Source organism: Mus caroli, chromosome 3, assembly GCF_900094665.2.
Source record: "Mus caroli chromosome 3, CAROLI_EIJ_v1.1, whole genome shotgun sequence".
Lineage (NCBI taxonomy): Eukaryota > Metazoa > Chordata > Mammalia > Rodentia > Muridae > Mus > Mus caroli.
In genome coordinates this window covers 45,151,913-45,177,804 of record NC_034572.1, presented here as the reverse complement: position 1 = coordinate 45,177,804, position 25,892 = coordinate 45,151,913, and the positions used below count along the sequence as shown (strand labels likewise).

General features: G+C 46.5%; 1 protein-coding gene and 1 long non-coding RNA gene across 2 annotated transcripts in view; one reads left to right on the top strand and one right to left on the bottom strand.

The window, feature by feature from the left end:
- The window catches only part of Setd7 (SET domain containing 7, histone lysine methyltransferase), a 44,368-nt gene extending 30,813 nt beyond the window's left edge, over window positions 1–13,555 (top strand). Inside the window, exons 7-8 of the mRNA XM_021158736.2 lie at window positions 2,172–2,329; window positions 7,585–13,555. Of these exons, the coding sequence (XP_021014395.1) occupies window positions 2,172–2,329; window positions 7,585–7,765 (339 nt within the window). The 3' untranslated portion in view covers window positions 7,766–13,555. The remainder of the gene's footprint in view (window positions 1–2,171; window positions 2,330–7,584) is intronic.
- A 1,358-nt stretch (window positions 13,556–14,913) lies between these two features.
- On the bottom strand, window positions 14,914–17,345 carry LOC115030589. The gene is made up of 3 exons (XR_003836170.1): window positions 17,292–17,345; window positions 15,407–15,522; window positions 14,914–14,935 (listed from the first exon to the last, which is right to left on the bottom strand). It is a non-coding gene; the product is annotated as an uncharacterized LOC115030589 (long non-coding RNA).
- Between the last annotated feature and the right edge of the window lie 8,547 nt (window positions 17,346–25,892).

The window sequence follows — 25,892 nt, the reverse complement described above, 5'->3', positions numbered from 1 at the left end:
AAAGAAGGAAGGAGGGAGGAAGGAAGGAAGGAAGGAAGGAAAGAAAGAAAGAAAGAAAGAAAGAAAGAAAGAAAGAAAGAAAAAGAAAGGGTCCCAGGACAACCTGGAATACACAGAGAAATCTTGTCTCCAAAAGACAAAAGGATGAAAGGAAGAAAAGACGGAAGTCAGGCAGACAGACAGACAGATATCGAGAATCCTTGGGGAAGGACACTGAAGCTGTTCTCTGGCCTCCCCACACAGTTGCCTTTGGCAGCTATTCTGTATGTTTACTGCGTCGACGTTTCGCCTGTGACAAAAATGAGGTCAGGTGTGGCTTCTTCCGATTACATCACAGCAGCCTCAAAAAGGTTTGAATTTGGAAGCATTCTGGGTTTTTAAATGCTAAACCTGTGTGCGTCTTTATTTGAACGCTCTTTGGATGAGGAAAAGAAAGCCTAAGAGAGATTAAACAGTTTGCCCCAGGTCACAAATACAGTGAACTGCATAGTTCAAGGGAGGTTTCGAATGCAGAAGCTGGCATCTGATACCATGATGGTTGCAGCAATGCAGGAGATGCGGCTCGCATCCTGTACACTTGATCCTCTAACACCCACCTAATGGCACAAACCACACCACATACACTTACTTCCATGGCAGGTTAGGAGTGATGAGAGATGAGACCGGCCGTGGACTGAATGTCACATCTAAATGTAGTGTATTGGAGGAAGTCAGGTCACCTAGGCAGGCAGGGTGGCCAATCTGTGATTCACAGGCTATATGTGGCCAAGGATAACTGCAGACATAGCCTAAGAGAAAGCTGTAAGTTTACTTAAAGCTCAAGAAATATTGTTTTGGCTGGGTGTGGTGGCACATGCCTTTAATCCCAGCACTCAGGAGGCAGAGGCAGGCGGATTTCTGAGTTCTAGGCCAGCCTGGTCTACAGAGTTGAGTTCCAGGACAGCCAGAGCTGCACAGAGAAACCCTGTCTCAAAAAAAAAAAAAAAAAAAAAAAAAATTAATTAATTAAAAAAAAAGAAAGAAAAACAGAAATATTGTTTCTATTTTTTATAGTTTCTTTTTAAAGATTTGTGTATTCATTATATGTAAGTATACAGTAGCTGTCTTGAGATATACCAGAAGAGGGCATCAGATCCCGTTACAGATGAGCCACCATGTGGTGGCTGGGAATTGAACTCAGGACCTCTGGGAGAGCAGTCAGTGCTCTTAACTACTGAGCCACCTCGCCAGCCCCTTGTTTTGTTTGTGGCTCACAAACATGAATTGTAGACCACAATTGTGTCACAGTGTCAGAAACCTGGACACGCCTTCTGGAGTCTAAAAGTTCCTATGAAAACACGACCCTTTTTTAGTAAAAGGCTTAGTAAAAAGATTTGTACAATCTGAAGATAAACAAGAATATCATTTTTTTTTAAAGCCAAAGGGCTGTTCTGCTGGCCTCCCAATGTCCAGCCTGAGGCCTGGCGGTTGTGCTGGAGGTGAAAAGTCACACACAGGTAGGGAAGCACACAGGCTTAGAGACTGTTTCCTGGTCCCTCTGCTGGAACAGAAATTCGGACCTTTTAATAAATGTCTTAAAAATGCATTTGTGACTGGATAGTGTTAGTGCACCCCTTTAATCCCCAGCACTGGGGAAGCAGGGGCAGGAAGATCTCTGAGCTGTTTAAGGATAGCCAGGGCTACATAGAGAAACCATGTCTAGGAAAAAAAAAAAAAGAGAGAGAGATTATTTGGAGGCATCATGTGCCGCTGTTCGAGAGTGGAGATCAGAGCACAGTTTCCTGGAATAAGTTCTCACCTTCGACTGTGGCTCTGTGGACTGGACTCAGGAGGTCGGGCGTGGTCACGTGGTCGCGAGCAGCCATACCCACCGAGCCATCTCGACAGCCTCTCTCCTCCGTTTATTTTCAGTTCAGGTCTATCTGATATTTTTGTGTGTCTTTGTAAAGGCTGGAAATCCTTTTCTTCTATCTGGAATGAGGAGAATCCTATAAGCAGTGGGTTGAGCTGTCTGGTTGCACCGTCCTTGCGTGGGAAGACGTCTTGGCTGTCTTGCGTGTCTGCGGCGCACTCACTGTGAAGTGTTAAGCTAAGTGAGTTAGCGCCTCTGACACGCTGCGAGCTTTGGTGAGGAAGGCTCTCTTCTAGCACGACTGCCCTGTGTTTTGCAGGTTGACAGCAGGGATTGGGCCCTAAATGGGAACACTCTCTCCCTGGACGAGGAGACAGTCATTGATGTGCCCGAGCCCTACAACCACGTGTCCAAGTACTGTGCCTCCTTGGGACACAAGGCCAATCACTCCTTCACTCCGAACTGCGTCTATGACCTGTAAGTAGGACGCAGTGGCTGCTGGGATCCGTGCAGAGGGGCCCCAGGGCTGAGGAGGGCATGGGAAAGGTCCCCAAGCTTCAGGTGATGGCTGCTCTCACAGAATAACGGGGGGGGGGAGCCTTTGCTGTACCTTGTAGTTAAAGGCTCCAGGTCTGAGCATCTTGCCTTCCAGCCGTGACATGAGAATGTGCTTTGAAAAGGAGAAACATCATAGAAATATGGTGACTGTTTTATTGCTATCCTTGCTTGCCCTTAGGTTTTTCCTCATCTAGGAATCACATCACAGGGCTGGGGAGGGAAGGAGCCCTTAAGGCATTCATGTGCTTGCTGACCAGGCATGAAGACTTGAGTTCAATCCCCACCCAGCACCCACATAGACAGCTAAGTGTTGGGAGCTCACTGGCTACCCAGCTTACCCTACTCAGGGAGTTCCAGGCCAGTGAGTAACCCAGTCTCAAAAAAACAAGCATTTGAGGGCCACACCTGAAGTCGTCCTTTGGCTTCCACATACACGTATGCACAGGAGCAGACATACCCGCATACGCATGTATAGAAGCGTTACAGAGCATTTCTGCCCGAGTCTAGCCTGTATAAATCCCAAATAAAAGTCACAGAAACCTGGTAAAACAAACAAACAAAGTTTAAGATCTATTTATTTTATTTATATGAGTACACTGTAGCTATCTTCAGACACGCCAGAGAGGGCATTGGGTTCTATTACAGATGGTTGTGAGCCACCATGTGGTTACTGGGAACTGAACTCAGGACCTCTGGGAGAGCAGTCGGTGCTCTTAACCACTGAGCCATCTCTCCAGCCCTGATACTTTGATTAACCAGCTATAAGCCGGAAACCAGGCAGGTTCTAAGCTGATCTGACCTAGATCCCTGTCGTAGGCCTTGTGTTACTTGCCAACTGAGTCTTCCTCTATTTGCTGTGCTCATGTGTCTTCAGGGCGATCAGGGAGATTTCCTCTTGGTCACGTGCTCATGGCCCATCCTGAGTCATGGAGACCTCCTTCTCCTCCTTGGTCCCGCCCGAGATCCCCTACACGACCTCAAGTCCTGCCTTCCTCTCTCCCCTTCATGGTCACAGGCTCTAACCTTTTATTATCGAATCAGAGATCACTGGGGAGCATTCTTTTACAGCACAGTGCTCAACACATTGCCCATGTCCAGACTGCAACCTGACCTTGGGGCACAGAGCTCAACGTCTGAATACACAGCGCACAAGACCAATCTTAATGCACCCGTGCACCTGCATACATACATGCACATGAGGTGGCATACATACATGCACACAGATCATGAGGTGGCCGTGCAGCTCAGCTATAGAGCGCAGCCTTCCCTGGCTGGTGCTTAGTTGCAGCCCCTCTGCTGTGCATGATCACAGCAAGACATGTCCAGAGCATGACTCAGGACATCTCATCTGGGAGACCTTGCCAAAATGTGGGGCTTGCTAGGAAATGTCCCAAGACTTGTCCTTATAATACCTCAGAAATCGTCCTGGCAGTGACCAGATTTCCTTGGCAGCCAGTAACAAGTACCTGGCGCTCCAACTGCTTCTAAAGGGCTAGCTGACGTGGCAGAGGGCATGCGTCATGTGAAACGAAGCTGACACTGATATTAGGTCTGGGGGTGGGGGGGCGGCTTTCACGGCTAGTGTGCATTTGGTTGGAGCTCAATCCCAGCTGTGCTGGCACAGCAGCAGCCCCTTAAAGCCACGGCAACTAACGGCAACTAACGTCCGGAATACCACTCAGATCCCTCCCTTGGCTTCACTGCAAGGATGGCTTTCTCCCCTAGGCAAGAGAGAACTGGAAACAGGAGAGACTTCTGTTTGTGCGAAATCACTCTCCCCGCTCAGCAGGTTTTGTTTGGGGGTTTTCTGTTTGTTTTCTTTGTGTTTGTTGCTGTGTTTCAAGCCCAGTGTAGCCAAAAGTCAGTTACATGGGGGATGAGAAGTCTGTTTGGATAATAACCAAGTGTAAGCTTCAAATTACAGCTCCTAGCATATGTGTGTTGTTCCTCCAGCCACTGGGCATTAACGTGCTCATTCACAGAAGTGAGAGAGAGCTTCCCCATGCTGCTTTACTAAGTCTGGCACAAAACGCCAGGGCACAATTACACCAGTAAATACGGTACCACATCTGTCAGCTAAGGTCCAAAGCTCTGTGGCCAGGGGTTTGGGTTCCCTGCTACTTCTGCAGCCATGGCCTCTGAGCATTCATTCCAGGTCCCTCTCCACCTTTCCATCTTACCTTCCTTCCTGCCTGCCCCTTTGCCCCGGCCCTACTCTGGACGCTTTTCCTGTTTTATCTCATTCAGTCCCCCAGGACCTTCCGGTCAGTTAGATCTCAGATCTGGGGGCAGAGTGGCCCCGAGCAGTGGGGCCCGAATGCCTTAACACCTGAAAATAAGTTCTTTCTTTCTTTTCTGTCTACTCAAACTAAGAACATGCTGGGTGTAGTGGTGCCCACCCACAACTCTAATGCCTTCAAGTCTGAGGCAGGAGGAGGCTGAGTTCTTTAATCCCAACACTGGAGAAGCAGAGGCAGGAGAATCTCTGTGAGTCTAATGCCAGCATGAGCTACATAGTGAGACCATGTCTCAACATAAACAAACATCAACAACAACAACAACAACACATCAAAATAAAAAGACCACCAAGACAGTGAGCATGAGAGTAAAGCTACAAAAACATTGGGAAAGAAGTCTTAGGCCCAAGATTTCAACATCAGGCTCCCCACCCTCACCCCCCGCCCCCTGTAGGGTAGATCTTCTAGAAAGTTAATCAAGGCTCCATTTCAGGAGCACTATTGAATTTTCATACTGAAATCATAGGATGCAAATTATAATGAAGCATGTCAACTCAAAGACAGAATTGTCTGGCGTGCTAGCGCAAGTGTTCCATCCTAGCTAGCATTCAGTAGACAGAGGCAGGAGGAGGTTGTCTCTGAGTTCAGAGATAGCCTGGTCTACAGTGAGTTCAGAGATAACCTGGTCTACAGTGGGTTCCTAGCAAGCCAGAGCTACACAGTGATAGTCTTCTGTCTGCTTTCTATCTCTGTGAAGAGGCACCATGACCACAGCAACTCCTACAAAGGAAAATATTTTCCTGGTGCTAGGAAACATTTTCAGAGGGTTAGTCCATTGTCATCGTGCAGGGAGCATGGTGGTAGGCGGCAGACATGGTGCTGGAGAGGTTGGCACCAGGAAGAAAGAGTGACACTGGGCCTGGCTTGAGCATCTGACACACCAAAGCCCACCCCCAGTGACACACTTCCTCCAACAAGGCCACACCTCCCTGTGGGCCTATAGGGGCTGTTTTCATTCAAACCACCATAACTGTCCGTACATGCATACATGCAAATGGATTTTAATCAACTCTATTACTATGACCCAGCCAGCATCCCAATAACTGAGGCCGCGTCCTAGGGATTTATTTAATCAGCTCTTGCACCATTACTGACAGATTACCCCTAACCTAGTTTTCTAACACTCCGCTGGCTACTTCCCAGCCGCTCTCCCCATGGTACTTGCTGCTCGAGTCTTGCCCAAGTTAATTCTGCTCCAGCAGTCTTTCCTGGGGTGCAGCTCACTGGGCACGTGCTGCTGGCCCGTCACATCTGAGGGGAAGCTCCTGTTCTCCTTCACCCCTCCTTCCACTGTCCCTACCTGAGCCTCCCAGCCCAGTAACTGAAACTCCGCCCTCCTCTACTCTCCCCAGTAACTGGCTGTAGCCACCTTTATTTAACCAATCGTTTTAAATTGGAAAGCAAGGTTTATATAGCATCACTTGGTGAATGTGAGGATCTGCTCGTCGGGAGTAACTGAATTTTGGGGTCCAGTGTTTAGCATTTGTATATACAGCACCAGACCAACCCCCAACACATACATACATACATACATACATACATACATACATACATACAAGACTGTGATGTTATGGTGCTGGAGATCTGTGTGCCAGCAAGTACTCTACCGCTAGGTATATCCTCCACCCAAAGCCACAGTTTTAACAAAGAGTTCTGAATCCATGGTCTGGATATCTTCTTCATGGAGAAGCATAATCTTAGATCACTTACATGTTCACATGCACATGTATGTGCACACATGTACTCATATGAATGCCCACCCATGGCTTTATAAGTGCTGTTCACATATCCACATACATGCATGCACACATCCCTACATACATAATCACACGTGTGCATGTTTACATTCGTAGTAGCTGACAGCAGAGTCTCGGTTTGTGAGAGCCACTATGTTAGGGACATGCTACATGAGACCCCGTTTTCTCACCACAGAGACCATCTAGGGAAAGACTTACTAGTGTCTTTATGATTCTATAGATCAGAAAAGTGAAATTCAGGAACATGCGAGAACACGGTGATACGTATGAAACCAGAACTTAACAGCCAACCAAAACTCTTTGACGCCCAAGTTAAATGCCCCTTTCATGAAGCATGATAGCCATGTAGGATGGCTAGAGTCCTCTTTGGTGTCAAGTAGAAGGTGTTCCTTTTTATACCACATAGAAGTTATCCCAAACCACATACACAAGTCTGGGAGCATAGCCCAGAGAGAGCGCTTGGTCACTGGTTCTATTCCAGTGATCTAAGAAAACGTCAGACACACACCTTTCTCCACAAACAGAGGAGCCAGCTAAATACTTAGCTCCCTCAGACCCTAGAGGCCAATCTGATTTATGGCTGGCTTTCCCCCATGTGATGTGTCCTCTGTCCCTTGCTAGCAACTAGCTTAGCCACTAAAGGCACTTGTCACCAAGCCTAAACACCTGTGTTTGATCCCTGGAACCCACATGGTTGAAGGAAAGGAGCGACTTCTCCAAGTTGTCCTCTGACCTCTCTCTCCAATATGTGCTGGGGTGTTCTGGGATATTTGGGGTTTTAATTTTAGGACAGGATGTTGTGTAATCCCAGTCTGGCCTCAGAGTCACTGTGAAGCCAAGAGACTGATTCCCCTCCCCCACCTCCCGAGTACTAGGACCACCATGCCTGGTTTATGGTTATGCTGAGACGAGCCTTGGGCCCCATATGTGTTAGATGGACACTTTACCAGCTGAGCCTTCCACCTCAGCCTGCCTAGAGTGGGTGCTGAAGCTGGTGGGGGTGTGCCCCTTCTCTGAGAACTCGGGAGTGACACCCAGCCAGTGCATGTGTGTGAGCCACTCCCTTGGCACTGAGGTCCTGGGTTGACCCAAGAATGACCTTTCCCATCTTAATGTTTAGGTTTGTCCACCCCCGTTTCGGGCCGATCAAGTGCATCCGCACCCTGCGAGCTGTGGAGGCCGAGGAAGAGCTGACCGTTGCCTACGGCTATGACCACAGCCCCCCGGGGAAGAGTGGGCCCGAAGCCCCCGAGTGGTATCAGGTGGAGCTGAAGGCCTTCCAGGCCACCCAGCAGAAGTGAAAGGCTTGACCCTGGGTCCCAGAGACCTGGAGTAGAAACTTGGATCTATGCACTACATTTATCTGACAACGGGACAACCAGGGACTATTCATGCCATGACATCACATCCTCTCTCTCTCTCTCTCTCTCTCTCTCGCATACTAACTAGGTTTGACTGTATTACTCGTATCAGATTTAAAATTAGCTAGCCTTGCCACAACGCCCTACTGAGAGGTACTGTCGAACTGTAGACAGCATGATGTTCTTTGATGGTGAAAGTCTAAATCTGGACCGTGTTCAGAGATACCAAATGATGAGGCTGAAAAAGGGAAACGGGGTTCTTCAGTCTCTTTTTCTTTTTGTTTTTTTCCATGATGTTTTCTCTATGGCCAGTGCAAATGGTGTTGTCACCCTTGCATGTTGCCAACCGCAGGGCAGGAAGCAATTACGTCTTTATATACACGTAGGGTCACTTGCCTTTTAACCTTTGATCTGTATCTCTTGCAATAGAATGGCTTTGTTTTCGTTGTTCCTCTCCTAGTGAACTGAAGCCCAGTCTTTTGAGTAATTTCTTTAGCTTCACTATACTAGCTATACTTTACAAGAGAAAGCTTCCAAACGGAGTTTGCATTCGTAGCGGCGTACAGGTCTCTCTGGTCCTTTCTCTGCCATTTCACTCTTATGTCCTGATATGAGGTCCTGGCTCCTCGGGCCAGACTGTTATTTATAGACTTGCTAGTCTTGCATGTAAACAAGGAAATCTTTGCTTTCAGATTTGAGAAGAAGTGGATTTACCTTGTTTGCATCAAGTTATGGAAGGGTTGTAAGATACACTTTCAGGAAGAAGAGAGGGGAATTATTTCTAAGCAGTTGTTATGGCAACTTTGCAGTATCTCCAGTAGTGTTGCTAATTTTTTTTTTCTTCTTGGGTACACATTAATTGTACATAACCTAGTGCAGTCTGGCTTGTGACACACGCAGCTCATTGAATTCAAACACCATAGCCAGTGTGCCATCTAAGGCAGAATGCAAAATTCTCTTTGAAATCAGTGTCACAAAGGCAGACGTGCTGACATCACTAGGTACAAATCAGATCTCTAGCTAAAGCTTCTCTCGGCACAGCGATTTCACAGCACTTAGCTGCTTCCAAGAGCTCACACCTGCGCGGTTAATCCCGCTAGCATCTCAGCCTCCTCAAGCCATATGTAACCACAACTGCAGAAGTACAGAGAAAAGCCCATTATTTTAGTTTAGCACATTAGATCTGTAATGTAACTGGATCGCTCTGAATGAATGCCGAGTTTGGGGAACACCTCCCTCCCCCAAGGCGTCCATCACCGAGAAGGCCTGGGAACAACAGTTGCTGAAGCCTGTAGCCATCCACAGTGCTACCTGTGGCCTGTGTCGGTTTAGGCTTAAAAGCTAAAGCTTTCCAAACTGCAATAGAGGGCTCTGGGAAAGGGGAGAGATGCTTGAAAGTAGGTGGAAACGGAGAGAGGAGACAGGTAGAGAGCTGTTTGATATTCTGTGGTCAGTTGCATCTTGGTCTTCACAACTTTCAGGAGTGCTTTATCTGGGGCTGTGACACAGCTTTTCCATCAAGAGCCCCAGGTGGAGAACTCAGCCCTCAGTTGTGATAGCCACCCCTGGGCTCTTTCACAAGCTTCCTGACATATCTACCGGCAGGCTCGGCACCCAGGCGAGTTCCCTCGGGAGAAACGTCCTCTGGGCTTTCGAGGAGCCTCCTGCAAAGAGGACTGAATAGTTTTCAGACTACAACTCAGCAGGATGGGATGGCTTCTATTCTGTAGAAAGACACCATTCAGTAAACTCTGACAGGAGGCTGAGTCTGTGGGTTCAAATTCTGAGAGGAGCTTCTCTGTAAATGTGTCCAAAGAGAGTTGGCTGCTTTGGGGAGAAAGATGGCTGAAATTCGGTGACCAGATGAGACGGAGGACGAGAAAGCAGGTCCCACCTCCAATCGCCCGGGCTCACAGGATTTCACACCTGGGGATGGAAACTTAGCCTCAGTTGCTGTAGGGGCTCAACTTCTATCCTAAAGGGCTACTCTAGCAATCTCATCCAAATGGGACTCAAAAACAATTTTGGGGGGCTTGAGGGCCAGTAAAACCATTTAGCAGGTAAAGGTGCTGTTGGCAAGTCGATGGCCTGAGTTAAGCTTTAGGACATATATAGTAGGAGAGAAACAACTCCTGAAGGCTAGCCTCTGACCACACCCAGCATGGCACGTACCCGCCCCTCCACACACACACACATATGGCTGGGAAATCGATCTACTTTTCCCATCCCACAGTGGAGGAAGACACACTGGACTTCAAACCCAGCAGCAATGTATCGGTGACCCTTAGACAAATCGCAGGAAGCAAATCCTCAGAGCCGAGCCTCCCTGTCTCCCCTCGCCCTGTGTTCCCGGTGCCTTTCAGCTCCTTTTCTTCTGCTGTGTGAGAAGCCTGGGTGTGTGTGTGCAGAATGACAGCCCAGCCGATTGCTCCACCTCTTTCCTTATGTCTTAAGTCCCTCTTCTCTCTTGCTGGACTCTGTGCCTTTCCCTGACTGTGACCCATTCCAGTCACTGCCCCTGCCTCTGCCTTCTCCATCCCTCTCCCTCCCCTCCCCCTTCCCTTGCTTTCCCTTCCCCCTTCCTACTCCTACCCCTCCCTCTTCCTCTCTCCAAAATACCAAGCATCATCATAGGTTGCAACTGTTAAAGAGGCCAGAAGGTCACTATGGAGAAGAGAAGAAGACCGCATAGGCGCTGCATAGAGAATTAGCTGCTGAGGGAGGTTGGGGTTTGCGCCTTGCTTGAACCAAAACGAAAAAGCCTCCGAACGTGCCTTCTACTGTAGAAGGAAATAGGAAGCCGACAAGTCTGGTCTTCTCTCAGGATCATAATCACAAACAGTCATGATTGAGATTCTATGTGGTAGAGAAGAAAAAGAACTGTCTGCTGTCTTCCTAACAGCTGGCGCTTGTCAGCCTGGGTCTCGAGGGGCCTCATTCAGAGCTGTCTCAGTCCAACCCTGCATGACTTGATCCATCTTTAGCATCTTTTCTATGATGAACTATGATTACCTTGTGTTAGAGTTAGGAGTAGAAACTAATCCACGGAGCATGTCCCCCTAACGGGGGCATACGCTGGAACTAACAAAAGCAAAAGAAAGAACTGAAATTAGGACACAAAAGAACGATAAGGTTACAGAGTAACAGGCGGAAGACTTGAGTTTCTTAGTACAGATTCTTATTTTAACCCTCTCAATCCCTGATCTCTCCAGCTACTAAAAAGGAAACTTTGTTTTTGTCAAGGCCTCTTTGAACCTGACTGGGACTAGAGTTCAGCCTTATTCCCCTTTGGGAATTCATCAGACTTGAAAAAATATTTCCTTATCACCAACCCTCACACACACACACACACACACACACACAGAGGCCAACAAGGCCATGTAATCATTTACAACATTTAATTGTGACAATTAAAGTTGCGTTGAGCTGCAGATATAGCTCAAAGTCCAACATCTGCCTAGCAGCTAGAGGCCCTGGCTTACGTCCCTAGTACCTGGGGGTGGAAGGGTCAATTGTGAACACTTGAATTAAAAGGTTGTCTTAGTGAGACAGTATGTGACACTTTTATTAATTTCACTTACTTGGTTTAAGAAAAAAATCTAAATTTCTCACTGCAAAATGCACTTAAACATTTTCCAAGAAGGTCAAGAATTCTAGGCTTTGGTTATTCTCAAAACAGCCACCTCAAATTCTGTTTTCAAAGTGGTGATTTAGAATCCAGACATCTTTTATTTTAGACAAACAAGCAAAACTATGTTGCAAGATGGATAGTCGCAATGTTTCTTTGCTGCAGATCAAAGGTTCACAAATATCTTCAATTTACAGGTACGGGGAGGTACCTTGCTAGATTCCCGCTGTGAGGCTTGGATTGCTGCAGCGGGACAGCGGGGCTTGGACTGCTTTCCCTTCTAAATTTTTAAGCTTTGGTGTCAGGGTTTTTTGGGTTTGGGTTTTAGTTTTGGAGGGTTGTTTTTGGTTTCTGGGTTGTTTTTGGTTTTGGTTTGGTTTTGCCGGGGTTGGGGAGGGGAGGGCAGGGGCGGTGATTTTTGTTTTCAAAAAGACTCAATTTTGTAAGTTTTATTTTGCCAAACATGTGCATACATATTCAAAGCAATGAAACTATTTCAAGCCATAAAGCCGCAGGGGTGGAGCCCTTTCCACAAATTTTAATGTGTTTGTATGTAAATAGCTGTTTGTATGAAATATTTTCATGGTAGAATGAATATATTTAAATGAAGTTGAATTATTCCAGTGCTATTTAAACACATGACAAAAATTTTTGGTGAGAATTATCTGAGTCTATTGAGATATAATGCAGATCAATTTTCATTTTTAGAAATCAAAAAGCCTACAAACCGCTCTGACTGATGACCACCTCCTGGTGGGGTGGCGTCCGATGTGAGGTAGGCTTCCCCAGTGCCTCAGCCGCTTTCTGGTGGTAAGTTCGGTGCTAAAGGAGACGTGTTTACCTTTTAGTGATTCCCGCAGGCCTCTGAGGGGCCTGAGAGCGAATCGAGGCGTTAGAGACACCGGTGCAGTTATACGAGCACAATTATTTTTGCAGGGCAGCAGAATCAGAAGCCAGACTTGTAAACCTCGGAGCTGGGATTCCCGGCTACCTTCACTCGCCACCCCTAACTGCCTAGTCACGATGTCAGGGAAGCTACCCTCAGTGGAGTTGGGGTCTGGACCCCGGGGTGGGACTTCACAGATTTACCAATGCTTTTTGCCTTCTGACCTCCCTCTCCTCGAGGGAGGAGGTGGGCAGCCGCTGGCAGGGGCCATCCTCAGCGCAGTCCTTATCCCGTCTCAGCTCTGGAAGACTATGCATCTAAGCACCCAACTTCAGCCAGAGAGGGAGACTTCCGCGGATAATGGAAACCCTTGATTCCTGTCTGTGACTTTACACGCAGTTGTTAAATGTCATTTTAATATGAAGACCATTCATGAACCTAATACCTCCCAACTCTTCCGACTCTTGAGTTACTGGAAAGAAAAAAACAAAACAAACAAACAAAAAAATCCTTTACAAAATGATATTTCACTTGAGTGCGTTCCCCAACCCACCTTTGGCCCTGGGTATAACGAAACAATAATCTGACAAATTTCACTGTGTACGCTAGCAATATGAACACTGAGCCAGTGCCCCCTTACCTACCTACTTGGTTACTATAATTATTCTTGATGCTACAGGGACTATGTACGTCACACCTGGTGGTTGCATAAGAGAGTTATGAAGTTATGTCCACGATTCTTGGCTCCTTTCTTCAAATGTTTTTTTTTTTTTTCCTCTTGGTTTTTCTATGTTCTCTTTCTATCCTAAGAGGCATTTTCTTGGGTTGTGAGGAACATTTATGGAGTGGAAGCCAGGGGGTTATGCTTTCGGCCTTGATTGTAACCAAAAGTCAACCCATCACAGTTAAAAAGAAAAAAAAAACATCTTTGGTCTTTTGTGGAATTTGAACTAAATCTATGAGCCTTATTCAATATATAATTCTATGATTTTTTTTAATTACGGGAAATCAATGGAAGATGTTTACATGAGTAATGTTTGCCCTTACTGTGTTATGAATGAATTTTTTGTAGTGTGTCTGGGCGCATGTGCAAGAAAGTAGGAAAAATGTTTCTGAAACAAAACTTGACAAATATTTGTAATGAAAAGTAAACTTAAAGATTGCTATAATTGCGCTATAGAAGCAATGCAAGTATTAAACAAAATATACAATCTCCTGTTGTCTGTTTTGTTTTGTTTTTTTTTTAGTTGTCTAGACAAGAAAAGCAGCAACAGTGCCCATAGGATGTGCCTTCCTGTGTATTTAAGTTACTAAATGAACTTTACATTGTAAGTTTGTTTAGAAATTCTTAATACAGGGATGGGGCCAAGGTGACTCAGTGGTTTAGATCACACACTGCCTGGGCCTTTGATCCCAACACTTGGGAGGAAAAGACAGATCTGAGTTCGAGGCCAGCCTGGTCTACAGAGGGAGTTTCAAGACAGCCGGAGCTACACAGTGAGACCCTGTCTCAGAAAAACAAAAACAATCACAACAATAAGAAACAAAAAAGATTACACAGTGCACACTGCTCTCCCAGGGGACCAGGGTAGCCAGAACCTGTGTCCGATGGCTCACAGCTGCCACTCCAGCTCCAGGGATCCTCGGGGTAATGGCCTCTTCTGGCCTCTGCAGCTCATGTGCCCGTGTGCACATAACTTCCCACAAACACACACTTATCCACTTAATTAAAAGTAAAATGGATTGGGCTGGAGAGATGGCTCAGTGGTTAAGAGCAATGACTGCTCTTCCGGAAGTCCTGAGTTCAAATCCCAGCAACCACATGGTGGCTCACAACCACCTGTAATGAGATCGGATGCTCTCTTCTGGAGTGTCTGAAGGAAAATGGATCTTTAAAATAAAATCTTAAAGATCTTAAGACCGGCTTAGATGGCTCAGCAGGTAAAGGTGCTTGCCACCAAGCCTAATTAATGGGCTGAACTCAACCCCTGGGACCCACCCAAAAGATGACAAGAAAAGAACCGACTCCTGCAAGTTATCTCTGACTGCCACATATATACTGTGGCACAGATGCCCCTTGCCAGTAATCACAAAAGTTTAGCTTTAAAAAGAGAAAACATGGGCTGGAGAGATGGCTCAGTGGTTAAGAGCGCTGTCTGCTCTTCCAGAGGTCCTGAGATCAATTCCCAGCAACCGCATGGTGGCTCACAACCATCTGTAATGGGATCTGATGCCCTCTTCTGGTGTGTCAGCAACAAGATGCTCATACAACATTAAATAAATAAATATTTTTTAGAAAGAGAGGGAGGGAGGAAGAAAAGAAGGAAGGAAGGAAGGAGGGAAGGGGGGAAGGAAGGAAGGAAAACATTTCCCACAACCCCTTTCTTCTTTTCTAGGAGAGCAGGGACTCTAGGCTCCAGCAAGTTAGCCGTAGCTAACTAGGATACTCACTTCCCACCGATGACAAGTGCTCAGGGGTCAGTGTCTTCCTGGATGTGTAGGGCACACTCTTAATTATGGCACAATGTAAAGCCATGTCCTCTGTTCATCCATCTGACATCTCTTTAGCTTTACATATGGCGGGCCCAGAGGCTGTCTGCAAGTGGGAAGCAGAGCGTTGATTAACAAGCCTCACAGGGACCAAATGGATAGGCTTGGGTGAAGAAAAGGAGTCAAGGAGCTGGGGAAGGGCTGAACCTTGTAGCTCAGAGTCAGGGAGATTTCCTGAGGGTGGGGAAAACAAAAACAAAAAACATTCCAGGCTAGGGAGAGACACCCACCTCCTGCCCCCGGAGCCTGAAATAATTGTGTGTGGATTTCACAGGAACCTTAGTAGAAGTCAGGGCTGGCAGAAGAGAGGAAGGAGTGGGCTGGGGTACCCAGTGAGCAGCTGGGAGTTGTGTTCCTAAAGCCCTGGAAGCCTTTTCCCAGAAAGCCATGCAATGGAGTGAAGAAGCTATGTTTGTCTTCAAAAAGCAATTTTGTTCAACTGAGCTTATTACAGTTTTTAGAAACAGTCTTGTTGTGTTGGTTGGGAAAGTATTTTAAATCACATTTATTTGCTTACCAGGAGTAGGGATGAGGTGGGTGCATTTGTCCCGTGGAGGGTGGGTGTCGGTCTCTGTAGGTCAGAAGATGACTTTAGGGTGTTAGTTCTCTCCTTCAATCAGTTTCCCCGGGGACCTAACAGGGGTTGTCAACAAGCACAGTTACCCACTGAGCCATCTTGCCACCTCTCTGGTTTTCTGAGTCAGGGTCTGGCTATGTTGCGCAGAGTGGCCTCAAACTGTGGGCGATCCTCCTGCCTCCCAGGCTCTGGGATGACCAGCACATACTACAACTACTACATGTGGCTCGGAAACTCTCCTGAAACCATGTTATTCCCCAGACCTTCCTCCCGGGTGTGCTGTGAAGACTCCGGTGAAGATGGAGGCCCTAGTGGAAGTAGGGAGTGCTGCTGAGGAGAGGCAGAGCTCCGGGTGCTTTTCTTTTTAACTTTTTATTGGTTCTTTGTGAATTTCACATCATGCCCCCCAGTCCCACTCACCTCCCCTTCCCCTCATACCCTTGCAACCATCCCTCTCCACACCCAAACAAAACCATCTCCTTGTGGAAGCTGTAGTGTGTCACAGTGTACCCCACAGTATACCCTTTTGCCCACACTTCTTTGCTTGCAAACGTTCATTGCAATGAGTCCTTGGTCTGGTACAAGGCTTCTGGCTTCCGCTACTCTATCAATACTGGAACCTCACTGGGACTCCTCTTGGATATCCTGTTGTTGCTCTGTATCATGGAGATCCTGTAGGTTTGGATCTGCAGGACCAGGTCCTTCATGCACTCCAGCAGTTCATCAATGGGGTAGATGTTGGCATGGGCCAATTCAAAGAAAGCCCTGGATCTGGGCCTGTGAAGTATCTACTCTGGGCAGCCTGCCACAACCACACCATAAGGGCAAGCTCTACTGCCCCATCCAGGCTGGCTCAACCGATGCCACCGCCAGCAAGGGCAGGGCCAACTCTCCCACTCATGCTCCCTCATGCCTTCCGGGCTGGCTCATCTGCACCCACGCCATCAGGGCCAGCTCTACTGTGCTGCCCAGGCCAATTGCAGAATCCAGTCTCCTTGGGATGTATCTTACAATAGCAATTGCTGGACAGTGGGGTTAGGCTTTTAAAATGCAGATTTGGGGCTGGAGACTTGCTGATCAAACATGAAGATTTCAGTTCAGATCCCTAAGGACCCACATAAAAAGCTAGCTGTGGCCTCCACCTCAGCTGTTGGTCTCAGGGGTGGGGCAGTGAGAAGAGGGCCACTTTGGGCTTACTGGCCACCAGCTCAGTTCTAGGTTCAGTGAGAAACCCTGTCCCAGGAATAAGGCAAAGGGTGGTAATGACCAATACCCTTTTCTGAACTCAGGAAGCTTAGAATATACACCACACACACATATAGACACACAAATATAAGATTTGTTAATATTTAGGTATAATGATGAAGATGAGGACACAAGTGTCAGTGGAGAGACACTTTGTCAGTGACAGTTTTCACTTCCTGTGTGGCCACACAGGGAAGTACAAGTTTGGCGAGGAGACAGGAATCTAGAGCAGATTAGGGCAAGCGCTTTGACGTTGAGTCAGGGGAAGCACACCAGGACTGTATTGGCTCTGGGGTGCAGGACCTTCCTGAGTTCAGACCTTGGGGTGAAAGAAGAAGTTATCCTAGGACTGTAAGGAGATCACCGGAGTTGTATCCCCTCCCTCCCCACCCCCATCCCACCCGCGCTGTGCTGCCTTGCGTGTTTTCTAGGGTTTGTAGTGTAGGAAGTGAGTCGCCCTGGGCAGGCAAAGGCTCCTGAGCCAGTTTCCAGAAAGGAAAAGAAGATGCTGGGAATGAATGAAGAGTGAGCCCTGTGCTTGGAGTCTGAGCGACTGAAGTGAGGAGAAAATGAAAGTTACCTCCCACCCGCTGACTCCTTAGAGGCTCCCCGGAAATTGCCTTCACCCCCAGCTTTTGCTTCCCAGACAATCCTTGGCTTTCTCTGTGGCTCAGCGCCCTCTTGTGGCGAGAGCTTATCCTCCTATCATTTCCTAAGGCCTAGTTCCTTCAAAAGGCCTACATATCTTCAAAAGAAACACAAAGGCCAGGCACATACCACTTGAGAAGGGAAACAGAGGCTGGAAAATCAGGAATTCAAGTCACCCTGGGCTATATCAAGGCTAGCCTGGGCTACATAAGACCTTCTCAAAACAAAAAACACAACAAACAAAACAAAGAAGAATAAAAAGGAGAAGTCTGCCCAGGTTGAGGTGTGGCTGAGTGGCAGGACAGTGTGTGTGTGTGTGTGTGTGTGTGTGTGTGTGTGTGTGCGCGCGCGCGCGCGCGCGCGCGTGCACGCGCGTGCACGCGCTCAATCATGCACACATCACAAAGGACAAAAACAACTTTACCTAATCTTTTTCTTAATCACCAGATTGAACTTTGAATAGCTTCGTAATTGTTTTTAAAGCCCATATTTAAGACGGCTAATAGTACATTTGGTGCCTACAGTAAACTGCGTCAAACAAAGCTGGTTTATATTTAAAGACAAAGGTTCTTTTGTTTGGTAGGTTAGGGGTTTGGGGTTTGATTTTTCAAGACAGAGTTTCTCTGTGTCCTGGAACTCACTCTGTAGACCAGGCTGGCCTCAGAACCCAGAAATCCACCCGCCTCAACCTCCCAAGTGCTGGGATTAAAGGAGTGTGCCACTACCATCCAGAGGTGTTTGGTTTTGTTTTTTGTTTTTAAGTCTCCAGGCACTTTAAGGTGTTTTAGCTAGAATGCAGTTATGTGCCCATTAGTCCTAAAGGACCTAACCCTGAACGTCCCTATGTCATCTTCAGTGCTCAGTCCCTGCTGCAGAGAAAGAGTCCTGGTTCATGGACGATGTTGTCTTCGCCTTCATCATATGCACCAAACACAAGGAATTAAATCAAGTTACAGGTAGTAGGCAGCTTCATGAATTTCTTCTTGAGTCTAGGATCCAGCTGCTACCTCTGGCAGAGAGCACACCTCTCTAAAATAGGGATGTCTTGGGCACCTTTACCCAGAGCTGGAAATAAGCAAGGTATGTCAGCACATGCCTTTAATCCTAGCATTCAGGAGGCAAGGGGATCTGTAGATGAGCTCAAGGCTAGCATAGTCTACACAGCAAGTTCCAGGGGTAACCAGGGCTACCTAGTGAGACAGTCATCTCAAAAAAAAAAAAAAAAAAAAAGCTTGAAATGAAAATTAAGTCAGGGATGGCCGGATGGCTCAGTGGGGAAAGGCACCTGCTGCTACTGTGGCACCTGGGGCCCTGTGTTCAGTCCCGCGTGGAGGAAGGAGAGTACAGACTCCTGGGAGTGGTCCTCTCACCTCCACATGTGTACAAACATGCATGTACAAAAATCAATTAAAATGTGATTTAACATTACTCTCTCTCTCTCTCTCTCTCTCTCTCTCTCTCTCTCTCTCTCTGTATATGTGTGTGTGTGTGTTAGCATGAGTGTGGAGATCAGAGGGCAGCTTGTAGAGGTCAGTTCCCTCCAATGTGTGGATCCCAGGGATGAAACCAAGATAGTCACAGCCTCAGCATCCCTGCTTTGGATGGCTGAACCATCTTGCCAATCCATAAGAGACTAATTTTAAAACTTCACAGTCCAGCTTGTCATTTGAGTGGGGTATGTATACTAAAGGAGGTGGCATGCCCCATAGCAACGATTTTGCTTCCTAAACAAGTAGTAAGATAGCTATCATCTCTTATTTATATATTTATATTATACATGTGAATTTACATATTACAATTATACCACTCCACCTGAGTACATGTGTGAGCACATACTTGTGCATGCGAACATGTGTGTGCACAAGAACACCTCTTAGATAGGTAAGGCCTATGATACCCCCAGCATGTGGCACAGAGCCGGAAACCTGACAGAAGCCGACCACTGGCTGTACTACTTTCCCTTGCCACAGTCACCGTGGACCACCAGATTTGAGACTCAGCGTCTCAGATTCAGGGAGAAAGGAAATCCACCCAAAGGGAGAGGAGAAGGGGGCATCAGAAAAACGAAGTGGGTTTTCTCCAGTCCTCCGTGCGGGTCTTGAGGACCACCCACCACCCATGAGCCTTATGAACCACTGACAACATTCCAGAGCTTGCCCTCCAACTTCAGTGGGGTCAGTGACTTTACACAGATTTTTCAAATGTCGGGTCTCTTGAATTCTATTTTCAGCCCGTTAACTGCATAGAGTCACCTGGGCAGGACACACAACCATGGAACTTTGCCTTACTCTGGAGTCTAACAAGTGACGGGTATGGCAGTGTATGTGGGGAATTATGGAAAGGCTAAAAGTAAGCAGAAAGGATGACGGTAACTGTCTTGAAAGTGCTCTCTGGGGGCCACATCAGGATCCAAGCAGCAATACCTAACGTCACTAGAGAACAAGAAGGATGAGCGTCAAGCCAGCTGGATGGGATTGAATAGAATAATCTTTCAAAGCCATCACAAGGTTTGGAACCTTCTTCAAGATAATACAGGGCTGGGAGAAGTAGTTGAGCTGTAGATAAAACCAGACTCGCTGTATGTGGAAGCTGAGAGACCAGCTCATGGGGGAATTCATTAGATTATAATGCCCGCTTTTATGATTTCAAATCTGGAATTAAAAAACACATGAAACAATTTTAAGGTTTCCAAACGTTATTACCTATAAACATACCAAGCTCAGGAACCATTGAGGCAAACATTACCTGCCATAATTCTAGCTGAGCAATTGCCTTTCTTTAATTTCCGGGGCCCAGTGACATCTACTCCCTATTGTGAAATGGATGGCTCAAGTTTCATTGAATGTTACACGACTATCACAGAGCCCTCCTCCAGTCCGATCCCCTGCTCATTAAGCTGCCCATTGGCTGTCATTCTGCCTTTGGGGAAAGAGTGTTGGACATGTTAGCACAGCCCCGCTGTCCCTGTGGCAGTCACATTTCTCACTAACTGTGACTACTCTGAGACTCTTGCTCTGAACATTGGTCCTACGAGTTTGGTTCATAGGTCTGTCCTCAAAGGTGGAACTATTCGTAGCACGCTGGCAGAGCATCCACGTTCTGTGCCTTTGAAGATCTGGGAAAAGAATGAGCCAAGGAAGGTTTTTCCAAGATGAACATCCCCACTCGTATCCCCACCCCCAGCCCCTGTGGCCTTCTATCTTTCAGACTTGACAAGTGTGTTCCTAACTCCAGACCATGAGAGCACTCATCTCCCCCAACGCTGTCCTCCAGTCCCTCACACAGCTTCTCTCCCACCTCCAGCACTCAGCACCGAGTCCTAGTGAGGAATGCCTGCTGCGTCATGCGTATCCCACACTGGCTCGCTCTAACATTCCGTGTTTGTTTTCCATTGTTCTTCATGGCGCGTCTTCCACTGAGCACCACCGAGGCACAGCATTTGCTGCCTTACTGCAATTAACTAACCCTTTGTATGGTGCCCGAAACACTGGAGAGTCTCGTTCAACATCGACTGAACATGCAGACGAGTCATTCCTGGGAATCTCTACTTGTAGCGATTGTTCTTCAGTGAAGGAAACTCGGGGCTGAACAGTAATACAACCAAAATAGATGGATGACATCCAGCAAGAGGTAATCGGGAGCCAGATGAGTGGCAAAATCAATCAATCAGTCAGTCAGTCAGTCAATCAATCAATCACTATAGCAGGAGGGCAATTGAAATAGGCTGAAACTGGAAAACAGTAGGAAGCGTGGAGCCATCACTCTGTGAGCTACTGTGCGAAACATCCGGTCCGGTCTGATAAAGCAAGGTTGGGTTGGGAGGACAACCGTGTGCAGTCAGCTCTCTCTTTTGACCTTCGGTGGAAAGCTGTCCTCTGAGCTCCACACACTCTATGTTCACACACAAACACACCATGCATGCACACTGTGCACACACACTAATAATAATGAGGAGGAATAAAATTGTTACAAAGAGGGGCTCAGCGGTTAAGAGCATTGACTGCTCTTCCGAAGGTCCTGAGTTCAAATCTCAGCAACCACACATGATGAGAACATAACCACCTGTAATGAGATCTGACACCCTCTTCTGGTGCATCTAAAGACAGCTACAGTGTACTTAGATATAATAGTAAAAAAAAAATCTTTTTAAAAAACATTTAAAAATTGTTACAAAGAAACAAAAGAGTAAAAAATATATATATATATAGATAGATATATCAAGCTAGGTGTGGTGGCACACACCTTTAACCCCAACACTCAGGAAGCAGAGACAGGTGATCTCTGTGAGTTCAAGGCCAGCCTGGTCTGCCTAGTGAGCTCCAGGATATCCAGAGCTACATAGTGAAAGCTTGTTTTGAACAAACCAAAAAACAACAACAGAAGAATAGAAAACTACATGCACACGTGTCTGTAATCCCAGCATTCCAGAAGCTGAGGCAGAGACCGAGTCTGAGGTCAGCCTGGACTAGACAGACCCTTTCTCAAAAGTACAAATATTAAAAAAAAAAAAACTACAATGTATGGGAACTGGAGAGGATGTTTAAAGCAGTTAATACTTGTAGATAACATGATTACCTATATACAACATCAAGACGAATGGACAAGTAAAATTTTAGAATTACTAAATTTAGCTCCGTGGTACTGTATCAATTTGCTAAAGTCAATTTCAGTTCTATACATTAGCAACAAGCAATTAGAAAACTAAACATCATGGGGCTAAAGAGATGGCTCAGCAGTTAAGAGCACTTGTTGCTCTTTTAGAGGACCTGGATTCAATTCCCAGAGCCCACAGGGTAGCTCACAACCATCTGTAATGCTAGTTCCAGAGGATCCAATGCCCTTTCCTGATCTCTGAGGGCATGAGGCACACGTGGTACACAGACATGCATAATACATGCAAATGCATTAGAGAAGTCATAAAAGAAAGAATAATAAAGCCACGGTGAGGGGTGGAGGAGGACACCAGCAAATCCCTGATCTCCTTAGGCACTTGGACCAACGCACACCAATCACACATGCTATATACACACTCAGTGAAGTAAAAACCATTAAAGACCGATTTCCTTTAAAAAGCAACAAAAATACAATTCTTATAAATAAATCCAAGCCAGGCATGGTAGCACATGCCTTTAATCCCAGTACTCAGGAGGCAGAGGCAGGTGGATTTCTGAGTTCGAGGCCAGCCTGGTCTACAAAGTGAGTTCCAGGACAGCCAGGGCTACACAGAGAAACCCTGTCTCAAAAAAACTAACTAAATAAATAAATAAATAAATAAATCCAGTCCCTTAAGAAGAAAATTATAAATCCTTATTGGAAGATACTAAAGAAAGGCTAAAGAAATACAAGGATTTACTGTTTGGGGGCAGAAGGATCTAACCTTATTACAATCTACCCATGTTATAGTGAATTCTTTTCTTAAAAAAAATTTTTTTTAATATTTTTTTGCCTCCGTGAGCTGTCAAGATGGCTCAGTGGGTAAAGGCATTTGCCATGCAAGCCTGGTGTTTTAAAGTACTTTTGCCTCTAAAATGATTTAGTTACAAGTAAACCTTTTAATTTGTAGTCAACATTTCACAGCAAGCATGGTGAATACTTGTCACTCTTTTGAAAAGGGATAATACAATGTGTCTCTATCTACCTCCAAACATAATGACTATTTTCATAAACACCAGCTTTCTTGTGGTCTTAGCACAGCCCCACACTTGCTAGGTAAGTGCTCTACCGTTGAGCTACATATTCTCAGTACAATGCAGATTAACATATATCAGTTAATAATGCCAGTATACATTTTAGTCTATGGTTATTTAATTATTTTATTTTCATATTCATATTTTGGGGCCTCTACTTTTTGTTTTATTCTGAGTCTTCTACATTTTCATAGATCATCTGAAAACTCCTTGGTCTGGTGTCAAATAATGATTAAAGAAGGCTTGCAAGAGGTCGGGAGCTAGAAGGCAGCTCAGTGCAAAAATAGACACCAGCTGGAGCCCAGAGGGAGCCACCTCCTCTACCAGGCAGCTGCTACCCACAAGCTCTCAAACTGAACCGAGGTGGATGTGAGAAAGATGACCTGTGGCCCTGAGGACAAGGGAGAGAGAAGCAGGGCCAGATGGCAAAAGCCGCTTCTACAAAACACGAACTCCCAGCCGCTCAGGGTCTGCGGGGTGAACTCCCAGCCGCTCAGGGTCTGCGGGGTCGGTAGTGGAGGAGACATCTGTAAGAAGCTAGCCGGACCTCTGCAGAGCCAGCCTGTCTCTCCAGGGCAGAAACAGCCAAGCAGGCACGTACCGCAGAGCTCTCAACTCTTCTCTGGATCTTCTGACCCTGTCGCAGAGGCTGAGAGACTTATGAGTTCAAGGCCTGCCTCCAGAACAGTGTGTTCAAGGTAAGCTTCAGCAACTTGGTGAGATCTTGCTTCAAAATAAAAAGTTTAAAAGCCTGGTCTACAAAGTGAGTGCCAGGACAGCCAGGGCTACACAGAGAAACCCTGTCTCGAAAAACCAAAAAAAAAAGTTTAAATTAAAAATGAAAGTTCAAGTGGGCTGGAGAGATGGCTCAGTGGTTAAGAGCAATGACTGTTCTTCCAGAAGTCCTGAGTTCAAATCCCAGCACCCACATGGTGGCTCCCAACCATCTATAATGGGATCCCATACCCTCGTCTGATGTGTCTGAAGACAGCTATAGTGTACTCATAGGTATAAAATAAATTAAAACTCATAGGTATAAAAAAATTAAAGTTTAAGGCCAGCCTGGTCTACAAAGTGAGTTCCAAGATAGCTAGGGCTACACAGTGAAGGTGAAGAGAGAGCCAAGCGTGGTGGCGCATGCCTTTAATCCCAGCATTCGGGAGGCAGAGGCAGGCAGATTTCTGAGTTCGAGGCCAGCCTGGTTTACAAAGTGAGTTCCAGGACAGCCAGGGCTACACAGAGAAACCCTGTCCTGAATCCCCCCCCCAAAAAAAAAAAAAGAAAAGAAGAAAAAAAGGTGAAGAAATCAGTTACTCTCATTCTCTTTCCTCTTTCCTTCCGAGAGAGTATGTTATTATGTGGATCAAGCTAGGGTTCTCCCTAAGCCTTCTGAGTGTTGCAGTTTCAAGTGTGCATACCATGCCTCCCCCATCACCTCCTAAAAGGGCGAGGTACTAGCTCGCTCGATACACTTAGCAGAGAAGACAAAGTCAGAGTGCATGACTCTGGGTTCACTTTCCAGCAACGGAACTCCCAGAAGGTGCCAACTCCCAGTGCGATATTGCCAGAGCGCCATCATGCTGGGCAGAAATTGCTCATTTTCACAAAGCATCACTCAACCATCACATCAGGAAATGTTTCCTCTTGTGAAGCCCTTGGAGCCAAATTGCTAGCGAATCAAGAGGCATCGTTTACGGAGTGATTTTCAAATGTCAAACGCTTTGGGAAGAAGGGGTGGTTGTGTGGCAATCGAATACAAGACGCTGGCCTCAGGCTGTGGAGACTGGCACAATCAAAGCCATTATAAACAGAATTAATGAGACCACTTCTCCTCCCGACCACGAAGAGCCACGGGGGATGCTTGATATGACTCTGCAAGCAGAAGCCCCTTACTGTGCCTCACACAGTGAGGAGGCATGGTGCCACAAGGCCACAGAGCCACAAGGCCACAGAGTCTCAAGGCCACAGAGCCACAGGCTGTAAGACTGTAGGCTACAGTGGCAGCACCTGGTCCCGAGAAAGCTGGTTTACTAAACACTAACAAAGCATTGTGGCCAGGATCTCTAAACTCTTCAGGAGACATAGCCTGGGCAAAATGGCTATCAGCAAAGGTGCTTGTTGCCCAGGCTGGAGAACTGAGTTCATATCCAGGGACACACATAAAGATAGAAGTGACTCCCCAAAGTGATTCTCTGACCTCTCTATGTGCCCATACTCAGAACACACTGTCCAAGTTCACTTTCTGTGATGAACACTATAACCAAAAAGACCTGGGGAGGAAAGCGCTTACTTGGCTTACACACCCCCACCCTTACACTTGACTGAGGGAGGTCGAGGCAGGAACTGAAGCAGGGACCACTGAGGAATGCTACCTACTAGTTTACCCTCTCATAGCTTACTCAACTTTCGCCCATCATGTGAGCATGCCTGGCCAGGCTTAGCCTTGTCCCTGGGTTCTCTGTTCCATCATAAACTATGCACAAGTCTTTACTGGAATTCATTTGTTAAATTGGCATCTCCCCCCGGCTTGCTCTTGCACATTAATTAGATGTCACATTTGTCTTTTTAACAAATGGGTCTAGAGTCTAATGCAACTCTAAACTTAGAAGGATTTTCAACAAGATAAAAAATTCTAACTTTTAAAATGCTGAGGGGGAGTGCATCTTTTTTCAACATGCTATAGACTTCAGAAACAAAAGCACATTATACCAAACCTCCCTAAGGAAGTGACAGCTTAAGTGTCTGTCTGTCTGTCTCCTTTCCTTCCTTCCTTCCTTCCTTCCTTCCTTCCTTCCTTCCTTCCTTCCTTCCTTCCTTCCTTCCTTCCTTCCTCTCTCTCTCTCTCT